Source organism: Pseudorca crassidens, chromosome 10 (genome assembly GCF_039906515.1).
Source record: "Pseudorca crassidens isolate mPseCra1 chromosome 10, mPseCra1.hap1, whole genome shotgun sequence".
Taxonomy (NCBI): domain Eukaryota; kingdom Metazoa; phylum Chordata; class Mammalia; order Artiodactyla; family Delphinidae; genus Pseudorca; species Pseudorca crassidens.
In genome coordinates, this window is record NC_090305.1 from 57,478,026 (window position 1) to 57,505,084 (window position 27,059).

Genomic DNA, 27,059 nt, shown 5'->3' on the forward strand with positions numbered 1-27,059 from the left:
GCATCAGCGTCCATTAGGACCCCCTTTGCCAAGCCCACCCCCAGCTAAAGCACACTGCTAGGGTAAGAAGTCTTTGGCATCAAATGGGGAAAACACTACTTTCAGATCAGTGCAGACGTCCGTCAAGCACTTAGCAGTGCCATTAGAAAGACAAATCAGAGAGTGCCAGCTGCCAGAGGACCTCGTGGCAGAGCAGTAACCCTGCAGGACCTCCCAGCCCACTTCTGTCCAGCATTGCAGATCCAGCAACTGAATTTGGTGAGCAGCCCTGGAGTTTGTCAGTATCTTAGGACCAAACTCACCAGAGGCTGGAATGTAAGCCAGAGCTGCATTTCAGTGCTGCAAGTCTATCAGCTGTTCTGTCCCCTGAGTCTGAGTTCTGCCTGCCTTCTTCCCCTGATGCTTCTCACCAAATCGCAGGGGGCATCCTCGTCATTAATCGCACTGGATGTGTTTGGTCCTTGGCCCCTCCTTGCTGTGGAGGTAGATGCTGGACTTCACTTAGTGATCATGTGGTCTGCAAGAGACCTAGCCTCTCTCTGCTTCAGTCACCTCACCTCTAAAATGAGGATACTAATAACACAAATCCATAGGGTGTTGTGATCTTTAAATGAGATAACAAAGGTAAATACTAATTGTACACTGATGACTCTAAAACTTCATTCCTAGCATTAGGCCTCTTTGCTGCCTCTGGATGCCTGTAGCCTACTGGAAACGGCCATCTGAATGGAGAACAGGCATCTTCAAGTTAACACACCCAAATGGACTCTTGATTCCCTCACTCACCCCCCACCCCTGCCTACCGAAACCAGCTCTTCCTCAGTTGCTCCTGCTCTGTTGTAGGAACGCCATTTTACTAGATGATCAGGCCAAGGCTTTTGGCATCAGCCTTGACGCCCTTCATCTCACGCCTCTTATCCAATCTGTTCGCAGATCTTATCTGCTGCTCTTCAAAATCACACCCAGCATGGGCCCACATCTTCCCTGTCTGCCTCCACCACCCTGGTCCAGATTTACGGATGTTGTCGCCCATTCCTCTGTAGCTGAGGTCTCTTTTTGCCCTGGGGATTTCTTCACTCAAAAATGGTCTTCTGGGCTTCCCTGGTGGCGCAGTGGTTGAGAGTCCGCCTGCCGATGCAGGGGACACGGGTTCGTGCCCCGGTCCGGGAAGATCCCACATGCCGTGGAGCGGCTGGGCCCGTGAGCCATGGCCGCTGAGCCTGCGCGTCCGGAACCTGTGCTCTGCAACGGGAGAGGCCACAGCAGTGAGAGGCCCGCGTACCGCAAAAAAAAAAAAAAAAAAAAAAAAGGTCTTCTTAGGGTTTTATTATGTGAACAGCTGTATTTAGGGATCATCAATATGAAGCACCATTGCTATTAATGAAGTCATTGTCAGGTCACGAAGTGTCAGAGATGCAGCCTAGAGCCTCACTAATCCACATGTGGCCCGTGGACCAGCGGTCTGGGCAGAACTTGAGAGCCCGTTAGAAATGCAGAATCTCAGGCTGCCCCAGACCTGAAAAATCAGAATTTCCATATGGACCTGTGATTCATATTCTTGTTAACGTTTGAGAAGCCGGATTAGAGGCCATTTAGTCTAACCCCTCTCCTCCAATATACACACACAAACAGGGACACACAGACATATACACGCAACAAATACTGGATAGATAAGGAAATTGAGACGTGGAGTAATACACTCAAGGACACAAAGTTGATGATTTGCTGTCTCTTTCATGTTAAGGGGCATTTTCACAGTCTTATTCAAAGCAATCTGTTGAAAGAACTTAGTAAGTGATAAACCTCTAAAAAGCTTTGGAGATCTATTAACTATTCCTTTGATCAGCAGTAGCTTTCTTCATGTGCACTCTTAGAAGCAAGAGGGATTAATTATGCATCAGTTTGCTTCAAAACGTGTTCCTTTGATTTGGATTTAATGCTCTGTCCATGTAGTTTGAGAAACAACATAGAGAAAACACCCTGCTTATATATAGTCCAAGTTCCCACTCGTCGTCTCACATTCTTGGCAAGGAGAGCCTCCGGTTCTGCTTTACCTGTTTCATGTATGTTCTAAAATGTACATAGGGCACACAGGTATTATTTCCTCCAGCCAGATGTTATGTCAAAGTCCTTGAGAAATATTTCCAAGGCCACCTCAGAAGAAGGTACAATTCATACTCATGTCTTTAGTGCTAAGAGTGTAGTCTCTGCTTTCTCTCTTATGTTATAAAAGCTCTTGGGCAGGTCTGAGTGTTTCTGGTGGTTGTTTTCAACACTGTTCCTGGGTGCATCAGAAATATACATGGGCAAATTTGTTGGTCTTCACCTTTGGCTTAACTGCCAGAAACTCCACTGGAAGCAAGGTCATGAGCAGAGAGAGAATCATCTATCTAATACATAGCCTCAAAATGACAAAAACTCAAGGAGAAATTGACAGAACTATTAGGAAATTGGCATCGCGTTTCATGATGAGAGTTTTTAACACTCCTCTCAGTCACTGGCAAATCAGATAAACAAAAAGATTCAGTACAGACATGGAGGATCTGAGGACGCACTTGACAATCCAAATCTAACTGACTTTAAAAGAATGCTCCAAAAGAATATATAACTGAATCACTTGGCTGTACACCTGAAACTAACACAATATTGTAAACCAACTATACTTCAATTAAAAAATAAGATAATATAAAATTAAAAGGACACTCCATCTAACAAATGGGAAATTCACATTCTTCTTAAGAATGTATGGAACTATTATAAAAATTGCTGACACTTCCCTGACAGTCCAGTGGTTAAGACTCCGCACTTCCACTGCAGGGGGCATGGGTTCAATCCCTGGTCAGGGAACTAAGATCCTGTATGCCACACAATGCAACAAAAAAATAAATAAAAATTGTTCACCTACTGGACCATACTGCAAGTTTCACACATTTCACAGAATTAATATGATACAGAACACATCTTTCTGACTACAATGCAAACAAGATAGAAATCAATATTCAAAATATAACTAGGAAAACCCATACTTCAGGAAATTCAAAACATATTTTTAGAAAGCTCATATGTCAAAAAAAGAAGTCATAATGAAAATTGAAATATATTTAAAACTGAATAATAATGAAAACACTACCTATCACAACTTGTGGGATGCAGCAAAAATCGTGCCTAGAGTATTTAGTGCTAAAATTATTCCACTAAAAAATAAAAGCTGAAAAGTAATAATCTAAGCATCATATTCAAGAAGTCAGAAAAAGAAATAGAACAAACCCAAAGAATACAGAAGGCAGGCATTAATAAAGACAAGAGAAGAAATTATTAAATGACACATGTAGGTCAATACATTCTAAGAACAGTTCTTTAAAAAAAATAAAATTTACAATCACTAATAATTTTTTAAGAATAAGAGAGAGAGAGAGATGAAACAAAAAGTAGTTAAAAAGGAGGAATATAACAGAGGTTGACAAGAAAGAATCTTATGACCAACTTCATACCAATACATTTAAAATTTTTTAAATGGACAGATGCCAAGAAACTTGTCAATGACCGAAGTCTGACTCGAGGAAACAGAAATACGTAGAGAACTTGACTGTGCTTCCAGTTATGGTGGAAACACTCAATATTTTAAGATTTTGCACAACAAAAATACCAGGCCCGGACAACTTTATAAATAAACTCTACCAAACAATTTTTTAATAAATTTATTTATTTATTTATATTTGGCTGCTCTGGGTTTACGTTGCCGCGCGCAGGCTTTCTCTAGTTGCAGCGAGCTGGGGCTACGCTTTGTTGCGTTGCACAGGCTTCTCATTGTGGTGGCTTCTCTTGTTGCAGAGCACAGGCTCTAGGCACACGAACGTTAGTAGTTGTGGCACGTGGGCTCAGTACTTGTGGCTCACTGGCTCTAGAGCGCAGGCTCAGTAGTTGTGGTGCACGGGCTTAGCGAGCCACAACTACTGAAGACCGCGCACCTAGAGCCGGTGCTCGGCAACAAAGAGAAGCCACCGCAATGAGAAGCCCGCACACGGTGACGAAGAGTAGCCCCCACTCGCCGCAACTAGAGAAAGCCCACACGCAGCAATGAAGACCCAATGCAGCCAAAAATAAACAAATAAATAAATAAATTTATTTAAAAAAAAAACATTTGAGGAAGGTAAAATTTTCAGATTACATAAGCTCTTTCAGGACAACAGGAGGTGCACAGGAGGACGGGCAGCAGCATTCTCTAACTTAATTTATGGGACTGGTATAATACTGACCTCAAAATCAAAGGAAGACAGCATGAGACAAAATCGCTGGCTAGTCCCCCTCGTGAATATGGATGCAGAAATCTGAAATAAAATCATCTTAGTGCACTGAATCCAATAATGCCTTTTAGAAAAGCAGTGCATAATTACCAAGTTGAACTTATTCTGGGGATGCAAATGTGAGTCAATGTCAAATAAGCTGATAATGTAACTTGTACATGACCAGGTTAAAGAAGAAAAACCAAATCATCATCTTGAGGCAGACATGGGCCTCCCAGGACTGCAAAGTAAAAAATAAAGACAGAATATAGAAAAGGAAAAGAGGAAAGCTCTTTGGGGACTAGCAAAAACTAAAGATTCATTTTGCATCTGTAACATTAGAAAATATGCCTGTGTAATAGACATAGATTTTGAGTGTGTCCATGGGTGAAATCAACGGCCAAATTATTTTTAATGAAATGAATTAAAAGTACCAAACATAAAAGGTGTCTGATACATTTTTTTTGTAAAATAGTTACCTTTCTTTATGCCTTTCCCCTCAAATCAAAGTCTTAGAAATAGCCAGAAGGAATGGGCTTTTTAAAAAAAAAAAAATCATTCTTTTTTGGCAGTGTTCCAGTTCTGTTTGCAACCATATAGCTGAAAACACATTGGGAGTCACTTCAAATAATTTTCAGCATAGTTCACAAAATGATACACATTTTTGTGATGGCTAATGGATAGTCAATGAAAAGCTAAAATAATGTGAAATTACAAAATTATAAAATCAGTCAAACTGAATATTGCATATGTACCTTATGTCGTCCCCCTTTTAGATCAATCAAGAATTTTCTAAGATGCTCTTCCCATGTTTCCATTCAAATATTCAGTATTCTTTAAATGTATCCAGTTTTATACTTATGGAATCAAATTATGCCAAGATTTCAGGTAATCACTTAAAACCAGAGAAGAGTGTTGCTCGTCTCTACTCTTGAAACCGAGAAGTTGCATAGCCAAATATTGAGGCAGACAAGGCCCTTCATTTTCCATTTTTCTACAAAGCCGAGCTCCTCCAGTGACTGCATATTGGCTTCCTAGGGATAATGGAATTGCACCCACAGGCTCTGGAACTATAAACCATGGGCAACAGATGTTTGCTAAGCATCAGTACATTTACAGGGGCTCTTGTTCTGAAGTGTGTTTTCTACATCACAGTTATCGAGTCCATTTTAAGGACAGTGGAGATTGTCGATGCACTAAATGAAAGAGGATACAGAGCTTTCCGTGGTGTGTTTCTCTTCCTCTGCTGGTATCCTTGATCCTCTGAAGGAGGACCAAAGGGAAGACTAATGTGCTTTTTTGTTGTTTTTTGGGGTTTTTTTTGCGGTACACGGGCCTCTCATTGTTGTGGCCTCTCCCGTTGCGGGGCACAGGCTCTGGATGCGCAGGCTCAGCAGCCATGGCTCACTGGCCCAGCCGCTTCGCAGCATGTGGGATCTTCCCGGACCGGGGCATGAACCCATGTCCCCTGCATCGGCAGGCGGACTCTCAACCACTGTGCCACCAGGGAAGCCCTAATGTGTTATTTTTGAATGTCAAGTCATCTAAAAGGTAGATTAATTTCAACACTACAACCCTATTGTATAGATTTGGAAACACTTGCTACCTTTTATTTTTGTTTAAGGAAGATACATGATGTTGGTCTCTGAGATAATTGTGACTGATTGAACTAGCTAAGACAGAGCCCCCCATACCCATCAGGGACCTCCCACAGCTGTGTGTGTGGACAGTGAAAACTCCTGCCCGTTGTAAGAAGCCTTTTTCTTCAGCGAAGGCCACAGAGTGACTGCTTATATGCAAAAGGCAGAGAATTATGTATTCTAAGAACAAACTAAATGAGAAACCACTATTCAATTTTCTTTCTCAACAGCGGCCCCAATGCATTGACAATAAGAGATTGAGAAAGTATTTTGAAGTTTAAAACTAAAGCTTTACTCTGCAAATAGAATGTAGAAATCATTAAGAAACTAGAGTCAAGATATTGAATAGAGATCTAAGAATCTGATATTTGAAAAAGTGAATTCAAATGCAATTAATTTGGGCCATACCTCACCTACCATCCCCTTAACAAATGATTTGATACATTTAACAAAGATTAATAACATGGTTTCTGCTCCTGAGAAGAGCTCTGCCAAATGAGACCAAGCAATGCAGGAGGATGCGTGCTGGCCTGGAGGCCTGTATGAAGGTGTGGGCGTGCAGAGAGGGTGGTGCAGGATGCTCAAGGGAGACAGGGGGAGCATCACGTGGAAGATGACACGAGAGATGGGTCACTGAGGATGAGGAAAAGGTGGGGAGAGGTCAAGTCGAAGGTATGGTGCTGGGAATAAATAAATAAAGCTACATCTTTCAAGCATGTTTCCAAAACATGGTGACTGGATTAATAAAGCCCCTGCTTTTTCTTGTCTCCTTCAGTGTTCACGTATCCAGAAAATGGCACTGACGATTTCAGAGACCAAGCAAAGAACATAAACCACCAGGTATTCATGGATGTCTTGGAAAACAGACCAGACAGGGTCCTTAGATCATTCTGTAGGTCACCACCCAAGTGGGTCATGAAATGGATTTAGGGGGGCCCAGACCAGCATTTTTAGAGAATAATGTAGCATAAGGTACATAGCGTAGACAGTATTGAGCAAAACAAATACTACAGTGCATCCAGGGTACAAAGGATAAGCATTATACTGTATGCTTTTGTTTCTGTTATGTATGTCACATACAAGTTGATATATGCTCTACAGTGTGTTAATTATATAATTATGTAATATATTATGACTATTTTAAAGTACATAAGTATATATTTATTATATTTTATGGTAATTTACATATGCAATTAGAACAGAATAATATTTCATAAAGTACTTGAGCTTTGGATAGCAGAGTGAATCACAAACAAAAAGAATGTAGTTGTGTACAACTTGTGTTTATGTTTTCTATATATATGGCATATATTTATTATATTATGCATTTAAATATATTATACAATTATGTATTACATATATAGTGTATACATGTACAACATATAATATCTGTTACATATTATATAATTTTAAATTATGTATGTTATAAAGCATAAACATTTATATAGGATTAACATTTATGTAGTTAATAATAATAGCTAATGTTTACACAATACCTGTAAGACTCTTGTATAGTGTACAAATCGGGAACACAATGGAATCGACCTCACAGGGCTGTTGTGAGGTTTGAGTATGCTAATCCATGTACCATAATACCTGGCACACAGTAAGCCATCAAAAATGGTAGCTTTTATCATCATTACTGCAAAGTTTCATAGCCAGTAGATGGTGATACCATAACATAAATTAAATCAGTCTAATGCCCAAACCTGTAATTTTTCCACAACATGAATGAACGAATTTCTGGATGAATATACCCAGATCCCTTTGATATGCTAGATACAGAATTGTAGGCTAACTGAAAAAAAGTCCATTTTAGGAAAGGGAAGTTGTTTACTACTATTCACATGTCTCCTGTCTATAGAGAGAATATTCTCTTGCCTGGGCCCACCTTTCATGAACCACTATATCAAAGAAAAAAATTGATTTGAAGAAAATTGCAGTATTTCTGACAAAGAGTTCTATATAAATGTTTTCAAATAGTTTGTGGTGAAATCAACTCAGCCGGGAAATTAAAAATAAATCTATGTTTGGAACAAAGTATTTAATAACATTTAGGTATTTTAACACTTAAGATCCATACACTGGAATTACATTTAACTTCTCCATTTCCTATTTTCTTTCTTCTCTCTATTTCTTCCTCCTTCCTTCTCTCACTTCTCTTTTATTTTCTCTTTCAGGGACCTCTTTCCAAAGACCAATTACAGATGAACACCTATGTTGCCTTGTACAAATTTATACCACAAGAGAATGAAGATCTGGAAATGAGGTAAAAATATTTTAAAAGGAAAAAAAGAATGAAAGAAAAATTTTAAGTCAGTATCATTCCATGTGAAAAAATATAATTCAATCTGCGCTCCCTCCAAGTGTCTTAGAGCAATGATTGTCAAATGTTAGTGTGCAGGGCTGGTTAACACAGATTGCTGGACCTTATCCTGGGAGTTTGTGACTCAGCACGTCTGGGGTGGGGCTTGAGAATCTGTATTTCTAGCTGGTCTGCAGGTGGTGCTAATGCTGCTGGGCCAGGGACCACACTTTAAGAAGTGCGGTTAGGACTTCCCTGGTGGCGCAGTGGTTAAGAATCCGCCTGCCAATGCAGGGCACACGGGTTCGAGCCCTGGTCCAGGAAGATCCCACATGCCGCGGAGCAACTAAGCCCGTGCGCCACAACTACCGAGCCTGCGCTCTAGAGCCCACGAGCCACAGATACTGAAGCCCCTGTGCCTATAGCCGTGCTCCGCAACAAGAGAAGCCACTGCAATGAGAAGCCCGTGCACTACAACAGAGAGTAGCCCCCGCTTGCTGCAACTAGAGAAAGCCCGCGCGCAGCAAAAAAGACCCAACGCAGCCAAAAATAAATAAATAAATATAATTAATTAATTAATTAATTAATTTTAAAAGCGGTTAGCACATCGTCACCAGAGCTGCTGCTGGGAGTTTTCATGAAGGTTGAGCAACAGATGCACTTGGCATCCTGTGGGGTCCAACAGGGAACCAAAAATGTACTTACTGCCCAAATTAACACTGATTAACCAATCAAATTAAAACTCTTTGTTCACCCTGCTGGAGACTGGCAGCTCCTCCTGGCTCCTACCCGGAGCTACTTCTGTTTCAGGAACCATTGCACTTCATGGTAACTGAAACGGGAGGACAGGTGAGCCTCGGGGCCCTCATGAGGTCCTTCTCTGGACCACAGTCTCTTCACGTTTCAGGGGTAGTGTGACTGCAGTCAGTCCTGTGTTCACACCCTACTTGCTGTGTGACCTTAAGCAGTGTCTGAACATCTCATTACTCTGGTTTCCTTACTTATAAAAGAATAATAATGACCTTTTCCCCTTAAGGCACTTGTGAGGGTGAAATGAATAAGGTTCCTAAAACATACAGCACCATCATGGTAAACACTCAGGAACTGGTAGTCAGTGAGGTGTTTGCAATGTCGCGTGCACTGGCTTATCTCGAAGAAAAGAATTCACTCCTTCCCTCCATTTATGACCCAAAACACAAGTAATCTCAGGAGAAGTCTTTGGTGTTTTCCAGTCCTAGAGCAGGATACAAGGGGCTGCTTTTGTAGCCAAATGGGCCCTTAGAGATGGGTTCTTTCCTCTTCTGAAGAGCATGGAGAGAGAAATCAGCACAGAAGACCACTTAAATGTCAGAGTATTAGGGAAGTAGCCTCCATTTTTATGGCGGACTCCACTTGTCCGAATGCCGTGTAGGTCAAGTTATCAGTCACCGATCATCCCTGAAGATGACTCTGGAACGCCTTGTCTCCACCCTGGAGCTCTTTGAACGTTTCCGCATCTCAGATCTGTGCCATTTCCCCGGCATGGTCCCTCTGGCTTTTGCCTGAATATAGTTCCTCCCCAGTGAAATCAGCCTTCTCTTCCACTTTCCCCAAAACCCCTTAAAAGGAGAGAGCTACCAAAACCCTCCATTTAGACCCTGTTTCCTGGGGCCCATATGCCACCGGGGTCAACGCTGGCAGCTCAGCTGCCCCTCCTGGTGCAACACCCAGTGGGAGTCCGTAGCAGATGTGGGTGTCCTGCAGGAGTCTGGGAACGCCCTGGCTCACACCCAAGGTCAATTTTCATTATGCGTCTGTGGTCTGCTTCCAGTTGATTCTTGGACCTTTCCAGGGCAGAGTTCAGGCCTGGCTCCTAGCTCCTTAGATTCCTTCAGACAATTAGGTTATTGTACATCTGAATGTTCTCCATCCTTGAGGAAGAATCACCATGCTGGACTCACTGGCTGGAGCTGTAAACATTACCTAAACAGCCTGGCTTAGGTGCAGCAGGATGAGATGGCATTTGTCAGGTGAAGCCCTATTCCATCAAAGATACAGCAAACTCTGCTAGGTAGAACCTGCCTAGAATTCATCGCTGAGGTGGTGCCTTGCCCTCAACTGACAGTCCACGTTAACTATCTGCTGATGAAGACAAGGGTGACTTATATTTACTTTGCAATAAATAGTATACTGGGTCCTTCTTGAGATTATCAATTGGGTGTCTAGAATTTAAAATTTAACAACTCCCCTTTATGCAGATCCCACAGTTTTGTATTAGAAGATTGTTCTGAAGTTGTCAGATGGAAAAAATAACTCCAGAGAAATCTAGACTATTACTGGGGTACTGAGGAGTAAAGTCTACCTGCCTGGCGGTGGTCGTAAGTTTTTGTGCTTTGGTTAGTCGGTTACAGGCCTTTAAAAGTCAAGTTGTCTGGTCACGAATCAAACGTTTACAGTCTGCTTCGAGGCAAACCAGGACTGTTCACTCCCAGAAGTGAAATGTCTGCGTTACATAGACTGCAAGATTGGAGTGATAAATCATACTCATTTTTTTTTGTAAAGAGATTGTAGGTTCCCATTTTAAAAGCCAAGCTCTTGATTTAGAACATGTAAGGCGATGCTTCGGGGATTTAGTATCATTCCTTGAATGAACTGGTGCTTTGTGAATTATCTTTTTCTCCTTAAACCATGCGGTAGAAAAAATCCTTTTAACAAAATACCATTCTCATCTCTATTTTCTGACAATAGGGCATCTTACCTAACTTTCTGAACCTCTGTTTTCTCATCTTGAAAATAGTAATAATAAGCCCTGCCCTCATAGGATGGCTGTGATTAAATAAGATAACATGGTAGGAGCTTAATAATATTGGTTCCAATCAGTTCTGTTCATACTCCAGAGGTAGATGCTTCCTTTTCAGACTTAAGAAGTGAGAGAGAAAGAATGACATACGACATGGATTCACCGAATGTTAAGGAATAAAGAGTGTGGGCATCACTTGGCCTGGATTTAAGCCCTAGCCAAGCCACTCACTTAGCTGTGTGACCCCCATGAAGCCTGAGAAAGTTCCACAAGCCTTCTGAGCCTCTGCTTCTACACTTGGGAAAGGAGATAATCATTGTGCCTGCCTTAGATCTGCTCATGACACTCAAATCTTTGTTTAAAACTCTCTAATGTTCTCCCACTTCCTTGGGTCAAGACCAAAATACTTACAGGGACCTCTGGGACCCGTACAGCCTCATCCCTGGTGACTTCTCTGCCTTGTCTTGCACCATTGTTCCCCTCACCTCTCTGCTCCATCTTCTGTTCCCCAAAAGGACCACACTCTCACCTGCCAAGGACTTTTTCTTCCTGCAGTCTACTCCTCCTCTCGCCTCAGCCTCCTAGCCACGCACCACCACCACCATCTCTCACACACACACACACACACACACCTGCTTCCAGTTGACTGTTATGCACCCGCTAGATCTCAGCTCTGATTTCTCTTCCTTGGTGCAGTCTTTCTTGATAAGCACAACCTGGGTGATGAGATCCTCTGTTACATACTTTCGTGACACCATATTTCTTTTCTTCAAAGTACTTATCTCATCTTGTATCTATTATTTCTTGAGTTACTTGGTTAACTTCTATCTCCCTTGTAAAGCCCGTGAGAATGAGTCTGTATCTGCGAACCGTTCTGACCCTGGAGTGTAGTACAGTTCTTGAGATATAGCAGATGCTTAATAAATATTTCATGAATGAATGAATGAGTATTGTGGAGATTAAATGAATGAACCAATGTCGTGCCTGGCATATACAGTTAGTGGGCAAAGAAAGTCCATGATAACATAATGGAAACTATAAAAGAGGAAGCAAACCCAGCTCAGAGGGTTTAACCAGGACCTGTTTCCTGGAGGAGATGGGCTTTGAGCCCAGGATGAATATGATTTGTCCAGAAGAAACTGTAGAAAAAGAGACCAAAAGTAGCCTATAGGTGTATTCACAAAGAACAGGAGTTTAAGACAATTTGGCAGAAGCCCTGCTAAGCCAAATGCAGTTTGGGCATGGAGGAGTGAGCCTTAGAGAGGAGGAACCCAGAGTGCTACCTCCTTATTCTTAGGGCAGTGGTACTCCTCTTAGAATTTCTGTGGTCCCATCACTGGTCTCCAAACACTGTCTAAAGGCAGAGGCTTCACACAGTCAGCTTCGCTACAGTTTCAGGGCAAACTTCCTTCATAAATTCATCTGCTATTACCTCCCCAAATCTCTGGAGCTTTCAGATCATGATAATCTTCCCACCGTCATGGGCAGAGAGCGGGAGAGAACAAGGGCATAGGGCAGAAAGGAGCAGTGTCTAAGAGTCACACCTGGGACTGCCTTCCACCTCTGACACATGCTTGCTACATCAGTTTGAGCAAACTGTTTAATCTCTTGCAGCCTCCATTTTCTCCTTCCTAGGGAGACAGAGTATTTAACGAGATAATGTAAAAAAAAAAAAACAGTGAGATTTCATGCCCAGGACAGAGTGAGGTGCACAATATATATATTTTTTTTTTCTGGCTGCGTTGGGTCTTCCTTGCTGCACACGGGCTTTCTCTAGTTGCAGCGAGCAGGGGCTACTCTTCATTGCGGTGCACGGGCTTTTCCTTGCGGTGGCTTCTCTTGTTGCAGAGCACAGGCTCTAGGCACGCGGGCTTCAGTAGTTGTGGCATGCGGGCTTTCAGTAGTTATGACTCACAGGCTTTAGAGCACAGGCTCAGTAGTTGGGGTGCACGGGCTTAGTTGCTCTGTGGCATGGGGGATCCTCCCGGACCAGGGCTCGAACCTGTGTCCCCTGCACTGGCAGGCGGCTTCTTAACCACTGCATCACCAGGGAAGCCCACACAATATATTTTAGATACCTTCTCTTCATAATTTGCATCATTTCACAATATGTTTTATTTCCTGGTCTTCTGATCAATTACCCTAAAGATATATAGTAGAAAAAACACAGTTTAAGTTTCTGTCTCGCCTTTGAGCACATCCAAGGAGACTTTATCTAATTGGTCTGGTGATAAGGATGCTGTGACACCCTGTCCCTCATCTTCTGAGTAGGTTTTGTGGTTGCTGACATGACATGCTCTAGGTATGGAATTTCACCACTGATACACAAGTTGTGATGCCATCATGCAGGGCTCTCCAGACCGTTGCTGATGATTTGAGGTCTCATAACGTTAAAGAGGCACCCGGGTTCCTCTGTCTAAGTGTAATGAGCGTGTATAGTAGATAACTTTCTGTCATTAAGGGTCTTAGACAATTTCCTCCAAAAACCCTTACTCTCAGGTTTTTGAGGAGTCCTGAAAATTACACTTTATGGAATGCCAGCTTAATTCATGAGCAAAGCTTTTTAAAATGCTAGTTGAAATACAAACTGGAGAACCCCATTATAATCAGGACTGACTTCATTATCATGCTACACTGCCTTGTGAATTCACAAAGGTCATGTGTCAATCATTCTGGCCAAGTGTGTATGTGTGTGACACATCACATATGTACATACACTCCCACACACTCACAGTCAGATACACACAAACACACACAGTCACACACTCACACACATACATGCGCACACTCAGATACACCTGCATTTTTACACTTTTACACACACATAGTAGCAAAAGCTTGATAACCCATGCTTAGCCTTTTGATGAAGGTAAACCCTGCCCTCCACATTTACACTGTAACCAGCCTCATTACCCTCACTGCTTCTGGGTTCAGAAGTCTGCAAAACATTCATGGAGATATCAGTTATTATTCACACCAATGCATCTTTTTAAAATCAATAAGAATAACTTTAGTGGCTTTGCCAAGTCGACATACCATTTAAATAATCAGCAGATGTAAAAAACTTTGAGTAAGCACAAACCCCTAAAACACGGTAGCGACTCTGAAATAAAAGATCTAGAATAAATAAAAGACTCTAAGGTTCAAATACATATTTTAGTGACCATACCTATTCCAAAGAGTCCCTTTTGGTTTTCCACATCTAAATCATTTTCATTTTTATTATTTGTCCCCAGACAGATTTATATGATAATGGCTGTGTTTCATAAGGGGGAAAAAAAGAGAGGAAAATAATTCTTATGGGCCAAGAGGGGGACTGGGGAAACTGCTGTTCGAATATTATTAAATATTAAGGGAGGTACAAATTAATTGCCACTCCATGTGTGTGTGTCAGAACACCTAAATTTGGGGGCCTTAAAAGAAAAACATATCTTCTTTTGTAACTCCAAGTTAGATTCCTGATTTAGAGTCTTGAGTTGCCAGATTCTTTCTTGGAAGCAGTGAGTCCTGGATTTTTCCATGGGTAAGTCTGAACAAAGCCAAGCAACCGGTTGTCTCATTAGCTAATATTCACAAGAAACTCTGGAGATGGGATGGCCTGAATTCACCTCTTCCTGATTTATTGCAAGCACCACTTAAAATCAGGTTAAAAGGGATTTTAACCCTTGTATGGCTGTTTCCAGGATTTGTTTCATCTACCCACCACTCATCACGTGGTGAATGAGCATGTACTCTCTGCAGGGTGAACAGTTCACAGGCCCTGTTCTCAAAGAGTTCCAGTGGCCATAAGGCTGAGAGCCCTAGACAAGAAAGTACCTCCAATGTGAGGTCTTGTGGGCGGGGATATAGTCCAGGATGCTGCTACTGCACCTCAAGAAGGCATTGAAGCATCACCTAGGAAGAATCAGTGCTTCTAACCACATCATCCCACTGCAGAATAGGATTGTGACCCAAAACTTAAAAGGAAGAGAGAAAGAAAACTAATATTTAGGGAGCATCTACTATGTATCAAGTTCTTTACAATACATCATTTCATTTAATCTTAAAAAAAAAAAAAAAAAAAGAAGGCATTGAAGCAGCCTTGGGAAGCCAGGGAAGGCTTTTCAAGGAGGTGGCATCACAGCGTAGCCAAGGCTTCCAGATAGAGGGGACATGGGTGCCTGTGCGGCTTAGATAGTGAGCAGTCATTCTATTCTCTCTTTCCAGGGAGGAAAGGATAACGGAAGAATAAGTTAAACTATAGAACAAGAGAATTATTTTAAGAGGTGCCAAATGCGAGCCAATTGCAAACCCCATTACAAAAGAAGTGGAAATTCATCTCAGAAACATATTTAGATCCTTACCTTCCTCCCAGTCTAGCGAATGGACTAGGTGTCCAAGCATAGCAAATGGACACCTAGCTGTTTAGTTCATATTCCAATGAGACAGTTTATGGTCCTTTACCCTTTTGAGGGGAGGGAGGGAGAACCAAGTCCAAGAACTCACAAGTAGAAAGTGGAGGCTCGGAGCAGTTACACAGGGAGGCTGATTCTCAGTCCACTTGTCTTTCTCCCACCTGAAACTTTCCACCCTACATTGACTGTGGTAGGTTTCCTCTCTGATAAGGTTGACAATTTATATTAATCAACAGATTCAGATAATGCATTAATTTCTCCCATTTTGGCCACTCACATCACTCCTTATAAATCTATTTGGATTATTAAGCCTGGTTCGAAAGAACAGGAAGCTTGTGATCTATAGAGTGGGTTCATGAAAAGTCACTCCCGGTCAAGGATAATTTTTAAAAATTAAGATAAAATCACAGCTGTTATACAATTATAAAATGAGCACATGTCAGAAATTTAATTTGAATCATTAATGAATGAGAGAACCAGTACAAAGGAGAATTCACACAGCACCCATATATAGGCAATTAGGAGTGCTGATGTGAATTTCCAAATAGATGCAAAACTGGTCGATATTCACAGTAGTAATTGACTACATTCTGCCAGACACAATTCACTTGCATTTCTATAGATAAGGATCATTTGCATTATTGCAGAGATGTGCAATAGCTCAAAGACATTGAAAGGGGGAGGTGACCCAGAAGGGCATACCACACAGGACACCAGATCAGTCATCGGTTTTGCCCATTTCAAAGTCTTCCAAATTGTCCCTGACAGCCCCTTGCATTCTTTTAACAAATCTGTGGGGTTATTCAAGCAAGTAGTATCTTACAGAGAAAATTATGGTTAGGATGGTTAAACCACGTGTTCCAATCCTTAAGAATCTTCTGGAGAACGTTATTAAAATAGAGACTCCTGGGCTGCACCCAGGTCTAGAGAGTCAGATCCACTTGGAAATCTGTATGGTTAAGTGTTTCTCTGGATTCTGATTACCTGCTATATTTGAGAGCAACTGTGACCTATCAGACTTCTCCAAAGATGCGTAGTGTGCCCGTGGCCAACCCAAAATGCAGGTTTCCTGACCCTCAGCCAATGCTCAGTACACTGGTCTGCATTGGGGCTTTTTATTTGGTAATATGCTTCACTCTGTAAGGTTTTTATAAACCCTCCATAAGATAAGAAAAGGAGAGCCCTTGAGACAGGGTAAGACAAAATAAGACTCTTGATGTCTCGTTTCCATTCTCTAAGTACATTACTGCTTGGCAAATGCATCAACTTAATTAAAACTAAACATAATTCTTATGTACCAATTTGATTTAAAAATCATCTTCACAGTCGCCAGGACATCAAAATGCAATTAAGGCTATTTGAGGAAAGTCTCTGGTGCATATTATGCTCTGATGCTGCACTATGTCAAGAAACCCAGATCTTCCTGAATGTCACTAATGTGTTTAGGAGCCTCCCTCTCACTCAAATGCCTTTTTCAATTAGGTTCTGGAGAGCGTGATCCATGACAGTTCAGGAACATTTACCAAATCCCATCCAAATGGCCCTTTAGCTGAATGCTTTTTCTCTGAGCTGGTCTCTGGACTTGAGAAGGTGCAGGCAGTCTTATGGATGCCAGGCTTAAGACAAAACCAAACTACAGAGTTCAGGAGTTCCTTGTTATACCGATCCATGTGCTGAGACTATAAAAGGCTCCGGACCAGGATTATAGAAATTGAGAAATGGGTCTAGTGAAAAATTAAGCAGTAGATCTAAAATTAATGGGGCAGTTTGGCTGGCCCCTTTTTTATTCCCCTTGTCTTGGTTTCTCCAGGAGATCTGTTTGGGCCCAGTGACCATGGTTGATTGTAAGCTTGATTTGGGGGTCCTTTTTGCCTAATGAATGGGAAAGTGTTAAGAAATAAAAAAAAAATCCCCAAATAGTTGCAGAGTAAAATGGGCAATTCCAAGGAGTTTTCACAAAGTTTGGGTGGTACAAGAATCAGCCGGATCTAGTGGAGTTAGTGGTGGAATCAAACCTGCCTATAAGTGGTAAAGTCTCTCTTGACCTTCTTACTTGTGTGAAAATGCTACTGGTGATGCGCACTTCATTCAGTGAACATTGCCGTCCCCTCCAGGCTGTGTGGGAGCCCCTCAACCATTCCATCATCTCCCCTGCAATCAGCCACCTGCGTGGTAGAATCCTCACTCCACCCCGGGCCCTGCCACACCTTTGTGGTCACTACCTGGAGTCAAGGGGCAAAAGAGATGAGGGGTGGGGGCATAAAGAGAGGGAAACACTTTTCCAAAACTCCGAATCACATCAAACTTCAGTGTCGGAAGCCACTTAAGAGGTCAAAGGCTATCACATTAAGGAACTGTCCCTGCCAGAACCTAAGGGGACACTCATTTAAAAGTACTGATTACTAAATCTCATTTCCCAGTGAAAAATTGCATTTTTAGGAGGAAATTAGAATTTTTAAGCCTTTATTGTATATCAGCCACAGTGCTGAAGACTTCCGCATATGCATTCTCATTTAATTCACATAGCAATTTTGCCAAGTAAATATAGTTCACTGTATAGAGGTGGATATACAGATATAGATATAATGCATAGTTTGTAATTATGTAAATATAACTGAGGTAGCTGAGTCTCAAAGAGGCATGTATGTTTGCGATTTTTATTTGGGGTCAATTCCACACATGTTTGTGCCCCTCGAGCATATTTCTTCTCAGTTAGCAATGGCACTATAAGCTACCAGTTTACATGTCTTTCCCCTTTGAGATCACCAACATCTTGATGGCAATAACTATGTCTTAGCAACCATAATAGCCACCATCTCTTGTGGGCTTATCTAAACGTGCTTCACAAGTATTAACTCATTTAATCCTCAAAAAAGTTGAGGTGGGTACAATTATTATCTTCACCTGACAGATAAGAAAACTGATGCATAGACTAATCCTTTCATCTTTGTACCCTGAGTGCACACCCAAGACCTAACGTGTCATAAGCATTCAAAAAATACTTGAATGCCATGTAATTTCCTTCAGCTCAATGGACAAAGATGGAGGGATAAAGAAAGACAAATTTCCTTTGTTGTCCCAAATATTCAGTATATCCAAAACATTATGAAAGCAAAGAAGGCCCAGAGCATCCTGCCTTGTCCATGGGCTTCCCATAGGAGGGCCAAGCTGAGGTCTCAGGTTGTCTCAGACGGTGGAGAAGGTATTTCTCGGAAGCAGTGACCATCGGAAGGGTGTCAGTTATCTCCACCCCTAGGAATCTGTGCTCTATGTGGGAACTGGAGAGAGGCTGGATGGGGGGCCTCAGGACAGCTCACAATCCACCCTCCAGGAGCTCCCACCCATGAAAGACTCAACCATCTTCATAACACCTTGCAGAAGAGTTCCCTGTAGATGGCCAGGCTCGCTTGCATCATTCATACGCTCCATGTACACTGTGCCCTCTGAGTCCCTGAAACCAGTTTACTTGATTGAGGGCGAGACGGGTTCTGTGTCCAAGTGGAAAATCGAGAAATGAGGGAGGCAGAGGACTTCTGGAAGTGACCCCAGATAGCAACCATCAGGCTCACATGCACATGCACATAAACACACACACACACACACACACACACCCTCTGTCTTCCTCACCATGAAGCCATGATTCTGTAGTTAGCTTTGTTATTTTATTCCTACTCCTACTGATAGCCCACAGTTCCCTCTTCATTTCAAGATGTTCCATGAATCATGACATAACCAACCTGAAAATTTTCCTCTGGGTTTAAGACCAATTGTACTGAACAAACAAAAAGAAAAGGCCAGCTGCGGTGTTCTGATCTATCTGCTCCAAGTAGGAGGCTCATGCTTGTGTTGTGTCTGAAGAGCATTGTACTTTTTATCAATGTATAAAATTCTGGGTTACAATACAGCAGAATTTTTACCTGAACTTAGGATGCTCTGATTGGTTGAATTAAGCAAAAGTACGCTTTTTTCAGTATTGGGGAGCCTGATGAGTTCATCTCCAAGATTTGGAAATATAGAGTTAAATTATAAAATCGATATATAATGGATCAGGAACATAAAGTCACCTGGAAGAAAGAAAATAGCTGTTAGACCAGAGCAGGACTTTCTTCTAACATGCCTGGAGTGTGATAATGTGAAATAAGAAAGAACTGTTTCATGGAAAGGGGCCTGGTCAGCCACAGAGGCATGAAACAGCTAGAGGCAGAGAGTCATGCGCTGGCAGTGTCCATCCTAGGACCAATCAAGGGAAGGAGAATTTTAAGCATTAGGCCTCCATTCCTCCAGGATCGATGGCAAGGCTCTTCCTATGTACAGCAGGTAGGCAGGGTGTTGACTTAGTTCTTTGATGGCAGGACATGGCACTCTGACACCACAGGTAGGAGAAGAGAACTAAGTTGAGAACAGGTTAGAAGAGAATTCACAGTTGAGAGTAAAGGGCTGCCACACAGGGCCACACTGGCCGACCAGGGAGTCAGGGTAACAGCAGCTGGAGCTGTAGAGGCAGCTTATGTATGGTCAGCAGCTGGGATTAGTGAGGTTTCCCAGGCTTCCTGTGGGTTAGCTAATTTGAATAATTTCATAGGCTCCAGGATGCAGAGGCTGTCCCTAGCTGTCTGGTACCTGGCCCCAGGGCATTTAGGGATGGGGCTGGTACATAGTGCCCCGGAGCATCCCAGCCTCATGAGGGAAGTGGTGTGGGTGTTGATTTAATCAGATGTTTAAGGAGGAACTGACCAGTCTCTTGCCAGAGTTTCAAAACTGGTACATAGTGCCCCGGAGCATCCCAGCCTCATGAGGGAAGTGGTGTGGGTGTTGATTTAATCAGATGTTTAAGGAGGAACTGACCAGTCTCTTGCCAGAGTTTCAAAACTGGTCAAGTCATATTTTTAAAAATTAATTAAAAACCTTATATTACACAGAGTGATTTTACCTTGCATGCCTACTCAGATCAACTGCCTGGAGCTCAGTGCGGGAAAGGATCTAAAGCAGCCGCAGTGGGGAAGAATGCTGGGAAGAGAAGAGAAAAATGCCAGGCAGAGGCAAGAGGGCAGTAGAAATCCCACAAGCCACATGTGTGCTTGCCCAGATGTTAGAGAGTTGTCTTGGATTCAAGTGCCGCCCTAGAGCAAGATCCTCCCCGAACTGAAAAAGAGACATTAGCTGTCTCTGCCTGATGACTAGAGTATTTAAATAATATCATTAGGGGTCCACTCTTATTCTTTATGACTGCATCCTGTTTATTTCCTTCATATATATTTATTAGTTATATATACACATTCTATATTTATTAAAAGTTTAATTATGCATTTGCTTGTTATCTATCATTCTCACTAGAATATTAGCTCCAGTGAGGACTTTACTAACCAAAGTATACCCAGTGCCTAGTAAAATCACTCTTTCAGAGTCAGTGTTCTGTAATATCTGTTGAATGAGTGGGTAAACAAAACAACAAAGGATAAAGGGATGAATGTAATTCTCCTCACTTACCAAGGAATTTTAGATGCTGGCAGTGCTCTTTTATAGGAAAAGACAGAAACTCCATCACACTGTCAGGATGTCAGGATGTCTAGTCTTTCTCATAAAATTATAGCTTGTATTCCAATCTCTGTCTTATCCTAATGTGTGGTTTAGTTAACATACGTCATGGGCTCAGGGACTGTCCACATCTGGGCACGGTGAAGACTGACTCTCTAGACCATAAAAATAGAAGCTGGATTCAGGCAGCACTGTTTTACACCCTTAGGAAAAGTCGCCTCTTCCAACCTTGATTCCCTACTTAACAATTTCTACCGAACCATCAGCAAAGTCAATGTAGTTTAACACATGGTTTCTTAGGTTACTAGGCTAAATAAAATCTGCTGGAGCTAGAAGGACTTTTCTACATTGACTTTTATCCTTGCTGCTTAATTAAATCCCTCACCTGAGAAAAGAGTGATTTTCAGCCTTCTCACTTTCTGTGGCATCAGCATGATACTGTGACTGTTGAAATACCAAAATGCCCGTTGGGTTTAATGCTTCAGGTGCGACAAGCCTGTTATATTTGGAATCCCCTAAGAAGATAGATATTAACTGAAAATTGAAAATGACAGCAGAGGAGATTGAACCAGAATAGCAAAAGGAGCACACAAATCTACTTCCCTTCTTGCTCCAATCCCTTAAAATGTCAGAAAATATATTTTTTAAAGAATACATCCATCATAGTACTAGAAAATAAGAAATAACACTATCAGAGACCAAAAAATCTTAGGAGTTTCCTGGGAGACTACAGCAAATAGAGAACAAGGCAGATGACCAGAGACCAAAGGATGCTCAGGAAAAAAAACAAGTTTAAATGTAAGAGCACAAAAGAGACACTGAATTCACAACAGGTTCATTAAAGAGCATGATGGTGTCTTGGTGACTGAATTGTATTAATGGCCCCAATTCTTCACCAACCCTGTATCCATACCCTTTGCCATGAGACTTTACAGTTCCTCTCACTGCAGAGTTGCTTTGCCCAATAAAATGAGGCAGAAATGAAAATGTGTCAGTTCTGAGCCTAGGCCATAGAGGTCTTATGTGTTTTTCACTTTTCCATTTGCTGCCCTGGCAATGCCATGAAAATCCCAACTGACCTTCTGGGGTATGAGAAACATGGAATAAGGCAAAATCACCCTAGTCATCCCAGCCAGCAGCCAACACCCAAGAATGTGAGTGAGTCTTTGAGGTTTGGGGGCTGTTTGTTACACAGCATTACCATAGCAATATATAACTGATACAGAGTCCCAACAGTGTTCATAACACCGTGTTACTACTTAGAATGAGAAATAGGCAGCAATGATGTTTGACTTTAGAATTAAACCATTACCTGTACTCTAAAGAAAGGGAACCCCTGCCCAAGGAGAGCTCCTGTGTGGGCATGAAAGACTGAGAAAGAAAAAGAATTGTGTTGAGATAATTCTGGACCTCCAGAGCTTCTAGAGAGCAGGAGGGAAGGAAAAGATAGCTTTACTTGGAGGAAAATAATCTAACCTTCTCCCTCCCTGGGGTTAAGAAAGCTGCCCTTGTTTTAGCCATTGGGGTGGTGGTAGGAGGCTCCAGACTGCTTGTCTGCTATACTCTCAAGCATCCAAAGATGAGATGCATCGACTGACACACCCTGCTCTCTTAAGCAGAGCCTGAAATTGACCCTCATACATTGCAGATACAAATGTATGTGATAGCAGAGAAACTTGCCCAGCGATTCACACCCTCTGATTTCAGTCATGAATATAAAGAGACAGCCGAGAAACAGGTGTTGGAGAAAATACCTTGATAGGAAGGAGAAGTAAAGTAATATGATAAAGAACAGGCTAACTAATCCTAGTGGAAACAAATCATTCAATAAAGGGGAGAAATATTGTTCTAAATATATAATAATATCCTCAGAAAGATCCATCATACTATTCCATCCATAACATAAAGTGACAAATGTTAAAAGGAAACTTTCAGAAAATAATACAGAATGCTTGAAAATTCAATTTTTTTTAATTCTCAGTATTATAATAAATATTAGAAGAGACAAGCCCATTAAGCAATTAGGAAGATTAAATTGAGAAAAATTTTAGAACAGAGTTGTTCTTTTGGGGCGGGTAGGGATTGTTATTGTTGTGTTTTTTGGCTGCATCGGGTCTTAGTTGCGGCGTCCGGGATCTTTCCTTGCAGCGCACGAGCTCTTCATTGCGGCGTGCGGGCTTCTCTCTAGTTGTGGCATATTCTTTACCACTGGACCACCAGGGAAGTCCCAAACAGAGTCTTTTTTTAAGACAGAAAATGTGTAAGAGAGACAAAAGGTATAGATGATTGATCCAGCAGATCCAACATGTGTTGCATAGAAATTCCAGGAAGAAAGAAGAGAGAAAAATGAATGGGAGAAAACAGTGAAAAAAATAGACAAGATTTTCCCAAGTTGAAAAAGAATACGATCTTCAGATTGTAAAAGTGTCATTACGTGCAGAGAAGAAGGAATGAAAAGACACATACACACACACACACATACACATGGATGTGAAAGTCCAATAAGAAGTGGCAAATAATCACCATATCTACTAACAATACCAAGAGCAAAAACATTATGTAATTCTTCAGTTAAACCAAGTAATTCTTGATGAAGGATATAACAGACACACACACAAGTCTAAAACAAAATTCCAGATTATACCTACATAAAAGGTGGCAGACAAGGGAAGTAGAACTAAGTAAAAATGGTTTCAAGAAGGTACTGAGAAGACATAGCTGATAATAATGTCTCATTCCAGATGTCATTAGTAAACAAAAGAAACAGCCAAATACATCTATATCTCTATATAAATGTCAGTGCATGAAAAAGGGTCCAGAAGAGGGCACAGGAAACCACTCACAGTGGTCACCTCTGGGCAATGGGAGGAGGATTATGGGGCAGAATATGAAAAAACTCCAGTTTTCATATTTTAGACTTCCAAATTTTAGAATTTTTTTCAATGCAAAGATGATCATCTATGTATAATATAAAAATAAAGCTTAAGATTATTTTTAAACTACAGCACAGAAATTACACTTGCTTTCAGTATCTAACAAAGCTACTTTCATGGGTGGGAAGAACAGGTAAAAGTCATGTTTATTTTAGTCCTATTTATTTTAGGATTATTTGTGTAAGTGAAAAGCTACCACTTCTGACTTTAAAGGACCATCTTTTTCTCTTTCACCCCCTCTACTTCCCCACCCAACTCATTCATTCTTCATTTTAGGCCAGGAGACATGATTACTCTCCTAGAGGACTCCAATGAAGACTGGTGGAAAGTAAGTATTGCTTTTTCTTGAAGAAAAGTCATTTGGTAAATATAATCACAATGAATGCTACAATTGTGGATGCATGCCTCCTTTTTCCTTTCAGGGGAAAATTCAAGACAGGATTGGCTTCTTTCCAGCCAACTTTGTTCAGAGAGTACAACAAAATGAGAAGATTTTTAAATGTGTTAGAACCTTCATTGGGTGTAAGGAACAGGGGCAGATAACACTGAAAGAGAATCAGGTGAGTAAAGCACACAAACACATACCAAGTATGACCAAAACGGAGTAACTCATTTTTTTTTTTTTTTTTTTTTTGCGGCACGCGGGCCTCTCACCGTTGTGGCCTCTCCCGTTGCGGAGCACAGGCTCCGGACGCGCAGGCTCAGCGGCCACGGCTCACGGGCCCAGCCGCTCCGCGGCACATGGGATCTTCCCGGACCGGGGCACGAACCCGCGTCCCCTGCATCGGCAGGCGGACTCTCAACCACTGCGCCACCAGGGAAGCCCCAGAGTAACTCATTTTGACAAATAGCAGTACATGTGAGTCTGAGTGGAGTCACAAGCGAAGTATTCACTTTGAGAAAAGATATTCTTAGTCCAATGATATTAGTGTAGGAGGATCTAAACATGCAAAACTAAAGTGTTAGGAAGCTCACTTGCCTTCCCTGGGAACCAAACATATAGATTATATATTATTTATAGAGCTTATATACCTACAGTGTTTTGAAGTTCTATACATGCCCTATAAATGAGGAAACAAAGGTTCACAGAGGTCAGGTACCTTGCTCAAGGGGCAAAAGCTTGGTAAGTGGCCAGGCTGGAACTTAAAGATAGGTCTGCAAGCTTCAAGTCATTGCCTTCCACTGAGCCATGTGCCCTGGACAATGTGGAACAAACAGAATGTAAAGTGCCTTTTGCATAGTTTGGTTCCCCGGGAAGCAAGTGTCCTCAGGGCAAGTGTCCTAGGACCAGAAGGGCCCTTGGAAACAAATTCTTCCTCATACAGAAGCCCTACTGAATCATTCTTGATTCCAGGCAATGGAATCACCCTTATCAGACTGAGACCCCATCTCTAATGCCATAAACATCCCACAAAGCAAACGGGACATTTCCCAGCTGGATTCCATACCAGTGTTTCAAACTTCTCCAGGATTACCCACTGTATCCTTCCTGTTACAAAATCTGGAAAGTCTTTTGAATGAAATACATTCGGGATGGATGTTCATCTTTATTGGCAAAGCATTATTACATAATTTTGCTAGCTTGTTTGATTTTTTTCTCAGAATAATCTTTTGCTTCCCCATTTGAGATTAAACATTGTTTTACGTTATTAAAATACAAATCAGTGAAAACAGAAGGCAAGTTAAAATTTGCTTCAGTTGGTCAATTTCCAGAAGCAGAACAGCTGCTCAAAGACTTCTACCAATCCCTTGGCCGTATTCCCCCCGAAAAAAAATTTTTCTGGGAATGAGCTCACATTCTCCACTCTCATGGTTGAACTGACAACCTGCCGGGGTGGGGGTGAGACAAACAACCCACCATCTTTAATTAGACACGCTCGAGACACAACACAGCATTTTGGCCTGAACCTGGAACTGCATGAATCTACCCATAATTGTTTAGGAAAGGGCTATAACCCTGATATTTGTCTAGCCTGGTATTTCTAAGGTGTGGTCTTTGCATCATGTGAATCAGAATCACCTGGGAGCTTGCTGAAAACGCAGATTTTTTTTTAATTCATTTTATTTTCGGCTGTGTTGGGTCTTCGTTGCTGCGCGCAGGCTTTCTCTAGTTGCGGCGAGCAGGGGCTACACTTCGTTGCGGTGTGCGGACTTCTCATTGCAGTGGCTTCTCTTGTTGTGGAGCACAGGCTCTAGGCTCACGGGCTTCAGTAGTTGCAGCCCGCGGGCTCAGTAGTTGTGGGTCACAGGCCCTAAAGCGCAGGCTCAGAAGTAGTGGTGCACGGGCTTAGTTGCTCCACGGCATGTGGGACCCTCCCAGTTCAGGGCTGGAACCCGTGTCCCCTGCATTGGCAGGCGGATTCTTAACCACTGTGCCACCAGGGAAGTCCCTGAAAATGCAGATTTCTAACTCCATCCCACACCTGCTGAAGCAGAAACTTTCAGGGCAAAGGCAGGGAATCAGCCTTTTTTTACAGACGTCCCAGGTGCTCCGATCAAAGCTAAGATTTGAGAATGACCTTCATTTCCATTTTTCACTTTTAAGCCCTATAGTAGTTCTTTGGCAACTGAAGGCATTATTTTTTTAATTTTTTTGTGGTACTCGGGCCTCTCACTGTTGTGGCCTCTCCCGTTGCGAAGCACAGGCTCCAGACGCGCAGGCTCAGCGGACATGGCTCACGGGCTCAGCCACTCCGCGGCATGTGGGAGTTTCCCGGACCAGGGCACAAACCCGTGTCCCCTGCATCAGCAGGCGGACTCTCAACCACTGCGCCACCAGGGAAACCCTAAAGGCATTTTTATTTCCAATTACATATGGGTCAACAAAAGGCACTGAGATCTCTTTACTCCTATACAAATCTCTATTTTCGATCTTTGTCATCAATGTGTGTACCAATTCTTGGAAAATATCAGCCCCCTGAAAGAAAATTCCATTTTAAAAATCTATTATTGAGAAGAAATTTTAAATTTGTCTCCACTTTAGTGTCTTAAATTATTTTACGTGTAAAAATTCAAAACATGCTTGTTGATTGAGGGGAGTCTAATGTAGTAGCAAAACACAGATTCCAGTATCATACAGAAATGGATCTATATCCTGTGTGATTTTGACAAAGTCATCTCTGAAAGTCAATGTTCTCATCTGTAAAATTGGCATAGTAGCATCGATCTCTTGACATGGAGGTGAATCACC

The 27,059-nt window shown here is 41.9% G+C and overlaps 1 protein-coding gene across 5 annotated transcripts in view; it reads left to right on the forward strand.

The window, feature by feature from the left end:
• The window catches only part of STAC (SH3 and cysteine rich domain), a 102,108-nt gene that overhangs the window by 68,061 nt on the left and 6,988 nt on the right, over nucleotides 1-27,059 (forward strand). For 4 of the 5 annotated variants that reach the window (XM_067753717.1, XM_067753716.1, XM_067753714.1 and 1 more), the window contains exons 7-10: nucleotides 6,699-6,763; nucleotides 8,104-8,192; nucleotides 24,146-24,197; nucleotides 24,292-24,429. In XM_067753717.1, coding sequence (XP_067609818.1) covers nucleotides 6,699-6,763; nucleotides 8,104-8,192; nucleotides 24,146-24,197; nucleotides 24,292-24,429 — 344 coding nt within the window. The remainder of the gene's footprint in view (nucleotides 1-6,698; nucleotides 6,764-8,103; nucleotides 8,193-24,145; nucleotides 24,198-24,291; nucleotides 24,430-27,059) is intronic. The other variant, XM_067753718.1, reaches the window with a different exon arrangement.